Below are 7726 nucleotides of genomic sequence, written 5' to 3'. Positions count from 1 at the left end.
TAAAATGTTCAACATTTAGCTCCACAGTAAATGTCATCCGGAGAAGGAGAGTTTTTACAGTGTAGTTGAGTCTCCGTACCTTGGCATGGTCAGCGTGGGACGGAGAGGATCGTGCGCCTCATCCCGACAGCATCGCACATCTCCCCGGTGCTCGAAACACACCAAACACAAATCCAATTTTGTCACCTCGAAGAGGACTTCAGTCGACTAAAAAAAGCTGCTTGAAATTAATATTTAAATAATAAGCGTGCGAAAAAGAATGCAATTTCCCGAACATTTCTGACAACGTCATGTTGCGTCGAGTCAAGAGGCAGCACTTACAGGGGTCGCAGATGAATTTCCGAGGCAATCCAGCAGAAATTGATGGGTGAAGCAGCAGTGAGAGCGGCGCCACCTCCGGTCCCGTCCCGTGCGCAGGAGACATCGCGCACTCTGCTCGGCTCTGCAGGGGACCAACGAAACAAGAAATAACAAGGAAAAGTAACTCCTTTCCACAAAAGTAAAATGAAAATTACACTCAGAACAGGACAATGTATTCTCATTATAGCTATATATATAATTAATGCTCTTTATAATTTATTAAAAATTCAATACAAATGTATTTGAAAAAATAGACAAAAGCTGTAAATGTGGATTTTTGTTTTTACGCACCTCTCGTCCTGGCAAAGTGTCGTCCTGTGTTTGGCTGAGATGAATCCAGGATGGAGCAGCAGGCACATGTGCCTCTCCTGTGTTTGCCAGGGAGGGGTGTGCAGCCTTTTCTGAGCAGCCTCTGCCAAACCGGGGTCAACGAGGGAGCAAAAAATAAAACAAGACCCTTTCTTTCGTGGGTTCTTTCTCTTTCCCTCTTACCTTTTACAGTCAACACCTTTTTCTTTCTTTCTCTCATCCGATCTCCCCTCTCTCTCTTTTCTCACTCCCGTACATGACGTAACATCAGCTTTGTTTATTTGCTCCTCTTATTGGAACAGAGTGATAATGAAAGTAATTTACTTAGAGCTGATTGCCAGAATGGGAAGTTGTGATTTAGCTACAACACCTATCAAAATATCTACCGGAAACATCAAATAAACACTATGGTGGCCTATTTCTTTCACAACAAATTCAATAACTTTATTTATTTAAAAAAAATAAAAGTTTCCCTCACAAAGTCGAACAAATAAATTAGTCAACACAGTGAAAGTCACTCAGATGGAGTCACCAAGGAAAGCAGAAGTGTTTGACCAACACACTTCCAGTGTTTCACGGTGCAAAAAAAAAACAAAACTGTTTGTGTTGTCGTGCCTGGAGGTTTAGGCTGTAAGTAAACGGAGAAGACGCTAAATGCTGGACGTGCATTCAGAGCTCCCGTCCCCCGCTGCTCGGAACATTCAGCAAGCTCTCGGATAAACACACAATTACGGCAGGTGAATAAACTTGTTTGGGGGGGTGTTAATTACATGCTTAACGTAAACAAAAGCCATGTAAAAGAATGTGAATTACCAGTGGCTTTCCTCCCTCAATCCCCTATTCAGGTTTTACATTTCACCTCGTCTCTTCTCGGCGCGATTTCCGAATCGCCTGCTTGAGGACTCCTCCCAAACATAATGCTGGATAATACCTGCAGCCTGGGTTTGAATGGTTATCACCCAAATTGGTCTACAAGGAACTCTGTCAGGTAGGAGGCTTTGCATATTCTGCTGTAGTGCTGCTAAGCTTGTCCCCTCAACTTAATGTGGGGAGAGAGAGAGAGAGAGAGAGAGAGAGAGAGAGAGAGAGAGAGAGAGAGAGAGAGAGAGAGAGAGAGAGAGAGAGAAGAGAGAGAGAGAGAGAGAGAGAGAGAGAGAGAGAGAGAGAGAGAGAGAGAGAGTATAGGTTAGGAGGTTAGTTTTAACACCAGCATGAAAATACCAGCCTTTACTTCCAGTCCACGGAGTTTTCCAACGGGACCAATTCAAGTGCCACTTGGAATTAGTCCTCCGAACAGCGCAGTGCACAGGTTTGATCCCAGATACTACCCTGCCCCCCTCACGCAAAACACAACCCCCAAAAGGAACAAACCAAAAACCCTAAGATCACCGCATACACCTCACACCTTTTGCACAATTTGCACCCCATCCAGACACCCAGGAATAGATGTGCGCCTCTATTCGCATGCGTAATTACGCGCAGGCACCTGCAGTTGTAAAAGTGTGTCAGTGAGGGTTAAATGGTCAATAAAAACAGGTTGCACTGTCTATGCATGCATGTGTTGATCTACTCACTGTCCCTCCAAGCTTGAAGTCGGTGGTCTATCTGGCCAGCTCCGGAGAATGTGCAAATCGGAGAGAGAGGGAAGGAAAAGTTTTGAATTCCTGAATGATTTTGTAGAAAGGCGGCTTAGGATCATTATGTCAGCTTTATTGAGGGCGGATTAAGCGGAGTCTAGATGCTACGCCTTGTACACGGCTCTTTCACAATGTGAGCACTGTTCGTGTTAGAGTGAACTCACACTATTTTAACACCCTGTAAGCCCTGTCTAAATATGAAGCCGTTTTAGCCATAAACATGAAAATCACACCGCCGTGGCTACCGCTAAGCCGAGTCCTATGACTGGATGTGGACATTGATCGTGTCCTTACCACTAGATCAAATACATGAAAACTGCTTTTATGTCCCCAAGAAGCTTTCATGTTGCCATTTGATTGTAATTCCAATACTAATGGCTTTAATTACAGGGGCCGGACAATGAAAACTGTGATAAACTCTTACCAGGCCGATGCCATTGGCAAATTAGTCTTCCAACTACAATACCACGCTCTTTGTTTAATCAACACAACGCTGCGCATCGATATTCATTTGGAACAATAAATTTAGTGGGTTGGAGAGAAGGCAGCGGGCAGGGGGCCAGGGCTGCACCCAGCGTCCCACAGACTGGGCCGGGGACAGCAGGAGGGGGGGGAGCGGCATCACACTGCAGCATAAAGTGACCACACACACACAAACACACACAAATACACACCGGCGAGGAAAGTCATGCTCACATCACAGTCGCACGCACATTTTCAAATCAGCTCAGGGTCCTGAACTAGAGGAGACACTGTCTTACAGTTTGAGATTTCAGAAAGCGAGAACATTTAAAGCGATTGCACGACAGCGAGAGAGAGAAAGAGAGAGATGATAAAAAACACAGAAGACTAACGCCTTCTTGCCTCTCACACACAAAAAAGATTAGATTAAAATACTTTCTTTAAAAAAGAACGCTCCTAAAGCGGAAAGTATGCAAAAATTGACTCGCTTCTATTCAATACGTGTATTCCCGTGTAGCAGTCATCGGTTGTCCATTTGTCACCCATTTAAAGCTCCCTCATTCCCTCTCTCTCTCTCTCTCTCTCTCTCTCTCTCTCTCTCTCTCTCTCTCTCTCTCTCTCTCTCTCTCTCTCTCTCTCTCTCTCTCCCTCCCTCCCTCCCTTCCCGGCTCTGCTAAGCATCTCCAGTCTACATATCTTCTTTAGCTTTAACGAGCCTCGTTAAGATCGCAATAATATTCCACCCTCTAATTGCTCTTTCCATTCAGCAGATAGCGCGCACCGGCTCGCGCCTGATGCGCGCGGTGCGGTGGGAGGGTTGCTGTGGAGATCGCAGACTCTGATAACCCCCCGTGCGTGCTGCACAAGTGGTGAAAGCCTCGCGCTACGTACTGGCTAATGATTGGCACGCTTGACAGTGATTGGCAGGGCTGCCATGACAACGCTACAACGACACCAAGAAGACCAATAGAAAAGGGAAACAAAATGTTTCAATGCTACACTCAACGGCGGATTTAGGGGGGAGATATTATGAGGCTGGTGTCATTAGGCGATAGCCATTGAATCATTCAATCTTTTTTACTAGCCGGATTTTTCGGTTTTTCCCTTTTTCTCGATAATTTTCTTTCTCTCTCAGGTCATTTCCATGGTTTTCAGATCCCCTTTAGAGCTTTATCCCTCCCATTTCTTCCTGCCAAACTTCGCTGATCGCCCTCTGCTCCTGGCGAACAGCGCTCCCACCACCAGGTCTCCAGAAGACTTGTCCATGTTTCAGCTACCGACCCTCAACTTCTCCCCGGAGCAGGTGGCGAGCGTCTGCGAGACGCTGGAGGAGACCGGGGACATCGAGCGGCTGGGCCGCTTCCTCTGGTCGCTGCCGGTGGCTCCGGGAGCGTGCGAGGCGATCAACAAGCACGAGTCCATCCTGCGCGCCCGCGCCGTGGTGGCGTTCCACACGGGGAATTTCAGAGACCTCTACCACATCCTGGAAAACCACAAGTTCACCAAGGACTCGCACGGCAAATTGCAAGCCATGTGGCTGGAGGCGCACTATCAGGAGGCCGAGAAGCTGCGCGGTCGTCCCCTCGGACCGGTCGATAAGTACCGGGTGCGGAAGAAGTTTCCGCTGCCTCGGACCATCTGGGACGGCGAGCAGAAGACGCACTGTTTCAAAGAGAGGACACGGAGCCTGCTGAGGGAGTGGTACCTTCAGGACCCATATCCAAACCCCAGCAAGAAAAGGGAACTGGCTCAAGCCACTGGACTCACTCCCACACAGGTCGGAAACTGGTTTAAAAACCGGAGGCAACGAGACAGAGCCGCGGCGGCCAAAAACAGGTTGGTCACGCTTGTTTTTGAAACCTCACGTAAAAATATTAGAAATGCACGGACACAGCAAAGTTTGTTTAAAACAGGCGTTTTTAAAAAGAAAGGAAAATGTTTGTTTGGACTGTTTTACTTGTGGCAGAGGCGATGGTTGCGCCTGTCAGGTGGACGGAGCAGAGCTGCGGCGACATTTTGGTTATAAAGTCAAATCCGCATAAAACAAAACAACGTTTATTCCTTTTACCCTTAAAACTCTCCTAAAATGACTTTTTTTTTTACTTAAACTAAAAGAGGTTTATATGAAAAAATTTTGTGTGATTAATAATTTTTGAAGATTTTTAAACACATTTTTAATAAACGCTTCAACCGTTAAAACTCAAGTTTGGAAATTGAATAACAGTGAATAATTCAGCAATTTAATAAAAACGCACAATCATATTTGTAGTTCAAGTGGTCAAGAGTTTAATGCACAGAGGGTTTTTTTTCTTATGTGAAAAATACATTGTTTATATTTTGCGTAAAAGTAAAAGCATCATTAAAATGATCCTCTTTACATAATACATGTAACACCACCACGATACTAAACATGTTTATAGATTAAAAAATATTTCCACTTTAATAACAAAATGAACATTCTTTTATTAATTTGAGATTAAACACGACGAGTTAAACGTTGGTTACCAAAAGTTAATCAGTTGTATTTGCACTTTTAAAAATATGTTGAAATAATGTAAATTTGCAAATAGTTTTAAATATGATGGTGATTTTGTTGTCAGAACTGTGTAATGATTTATTTACTCAGACAGCACATGTATGATGCATATAATGTTTTATCATGAAATATGACAGTAATGCTGGAAAAACATATCTCAAAGGATAACATTAATATTATTGAAGTTACTGGACTAAAATGAGCATGTGTATTAATGGCATTTGAAGAGATAGGCTGTATTCATAACATTAAGTGTGGTATCATTCCATTGAAATGCTATAATTGATTAGAAAATACCTCGGAGAGTACTAAGCCATATGAATGTATTCTAATCTTTTTGCTAAATGAATAGATATATTTCCACACTGACATTATCCCGCCGTGATGGAGTTATTATCATGAGTGCAGTGGAGATAAACATTTAGGATGATTGGAGTAACCTGGATCAAAACGCCACTCATTCATACACTTCCATCACATTGAAATATCTTTCTGTCAGAGAATCAGGATATGTTTTATTGCATTTGTTGTTGATGTTGTTTTTTTTAAACAATAACAAACTGTCTGTGGGGGTGCAGGGTAACGGGGCTTTCTATAAATAAAGCAAGACGGGATTAAAAAAAGAAACGCACAAAGTATTAAAACATTATGCATCAAACTGCTTATCTGAAAGACATTAGTTCGGATTATATGCTTTTTGTACCGACAAGACAAGTGACTTATATCTCAGATTGCTGACCTGCGCGGTGACAGGCTTTATTTTTGTCTAAGAATTATCCCGAAAAACATAACAGATATAACGCTATTGCATTTCTTCCAACATTTAGTAGTCTAAATAGTGCTGCGGTTTGTCCCCTGAAAGCTGGCTGTTTGATAAAAGCATGCATGCGTGGCTGGGGCCGGCAGGGGGAAAGAAAAGGCGAGTTTGAACCCCTATTTTGCAGGAGGAGGAGGGGAAAGGCAGGAGGGACATTCTCAGGTCTAATTGCCATTTCTCTCAATTTTTTTTTTCCTTTCCCCTCGTCGCCCCTTTTTCTTCTCCAGGCTCCAACACCAAGCAATAGGACCGACCGGTATGAGGTCCCTGTCAGAGGCCGGCCTCACCCCTCACAGCTCGGCAGAGTCGCCGTCGACCGCGGCCAGTCCCACCACCAGCGTGTCCAGTATGACAGAGAGAGTTGATACCGGGACGTCCATCCTGTCCGTCACATCCAGTGACTCGGAGTGCGATGTATGATACGGAGGGGAAAAAAAAAACAACAAAACAAAAAACACACACACAAACAAAAAGAGAAATATTTACAGGGAAAATGGACCTGAGAGGAAGAAAAAAAAAAGACTTATGAAATATCGCGGATGAAAAAAGGACCGATTGATATAAATATTAAAATAAAAAGAGATAAAAGCACGTCTTTTTTTTTTTTTTTATTAAAAAGCGCTTTCAAAGGACCCACGCCTCCCCCTCCTCTTCATACCCCCACACCACCACCACCACCACTACTAGACTACTTGCATGTTTTTTTTTTTTTTTATGATTATTGTTTTTATTTTTTATTTTTGTAATCAGGGAAAATAACCTGAATGCAAGATATAAATATTTTTTTTTTCATCAGGAACTTCGATCAGAGGGAATTAAAAACAGATCGTCTTGGTGTCTTCGTCGCACTTTTTCCCATCTCCGGTTTTAGTCCAAGTGATGATGATGATTATGATTATGATGATGATGATGATGATGATGATGATGATGATGATGATGATGATGATGATGATGGTGATGATGATGATGATGATGATGACGATGGTGGCGGTGAAGAAGCTGCCATGCAGACAAGATGCAATCCTGTTTTTTACTTTATGTTCATCAGACAATCATTTTTAAGTCGTAAGCACCTTTTTTTTTTTTTTTTAAAAATACACTTCTGTCACTGCCTGTGTGGGGTACATGGTCAAAAAATGTCGAACGGAACCGTTTATGACTGTATAAGATTTTTATTTTTATTTTCAAAATTTTATATTGAATTATGTATATCTCAAATAATGCGATCATTCTCCCGGTCTGTAATATACGTGTAGAAATATGCTTGTACATAATTATTGCTCTCCCCCGTGTCATCCTCTTTTCTATCCCTTCCTCACTTTTCTTGACTTGGTGTTCCTACATAAAATATTTGTCAAAACTTACAACTGAAGTGCTGTAGGCGTTTTTGTTACTTTTGGTTGGTTGTTTTTTTTTATTTTTTTATTAAATTTTTTTTTCATTGGATCGCTAATGGCGTATGTTGCCAACCACATTTTGCCTCACAGGAAAAAAGAATATATATGTCCCATCCATGATATATGAAGAGTGTGATAGCTGATTTATTGGAGTCTACAGGGTGCCCACCCCGCCACCCTCCACCCCCTCGCGTCTTTGCTGCCCCAG

The 7726-nt window shown here is 42.9% G+C and overlaps 1 protein-coding gene across 1 annotated transcript; it reads left to right on the top strand.

The window, feature by feature from the left end:
• The first annotated feature begins 3628 nt into the window (after positions 1-3628).
• six3a (SIX homeobox 3a) lies at positions 3629-7491 on the top strand. The gene is made up of 2 exons (XM_080482067.1): positions 3629-4604; positions 6349-7491. The coding sequence occupies exons 1-2, from the start codon at positions 3913-3915 to the stop codon at positions 6539-6541; spliced, it is 885 nt and encodes a 294-aa protein (XP_080338193.1). The 5' UTR covers positions 3629-3912; the 3' UTR covers positions 6542-7491.
• The last annotated feature ends 235 nt before the right edge of the window (positions 7492-7726 follow it).

This window comes from Lipophrys pholis (genome assembly GCF_963383615.2).
Source record: "Lipophrys pholis genome assembly, chromosome: 15".
Taxonomy (NCBI): domain Eukaryota; kingdom Metazoa; phylum Chordata; class Actinopteri; order Blenniiformes; family Blenniidae; genus Lipophrys; species Lipophrys pholis.
The sequence above is the reverse complement of the archived record's forward strand: the minus strand, read 5'-3'. Positions and strand labels throughout refer to the sequence as shown.

Excerpts from the sequence above, each read along its gene's own strand:
- six3a (XM_080482067.1), top strand. The coding sequence starts at position 3,913 with ATGGTTTTCAGATCCCCTTTAGAGCTTTATCCCTCCCATTTCTTCCTG. Across the intron at positions 4,605-6,348 it reads GCCGCGGCGGCCAAAAACAG|GCTCCAACACCAAGCAATAG; the intron begins GTTGGTCACGCT and ends TTTCTTCTCCAG.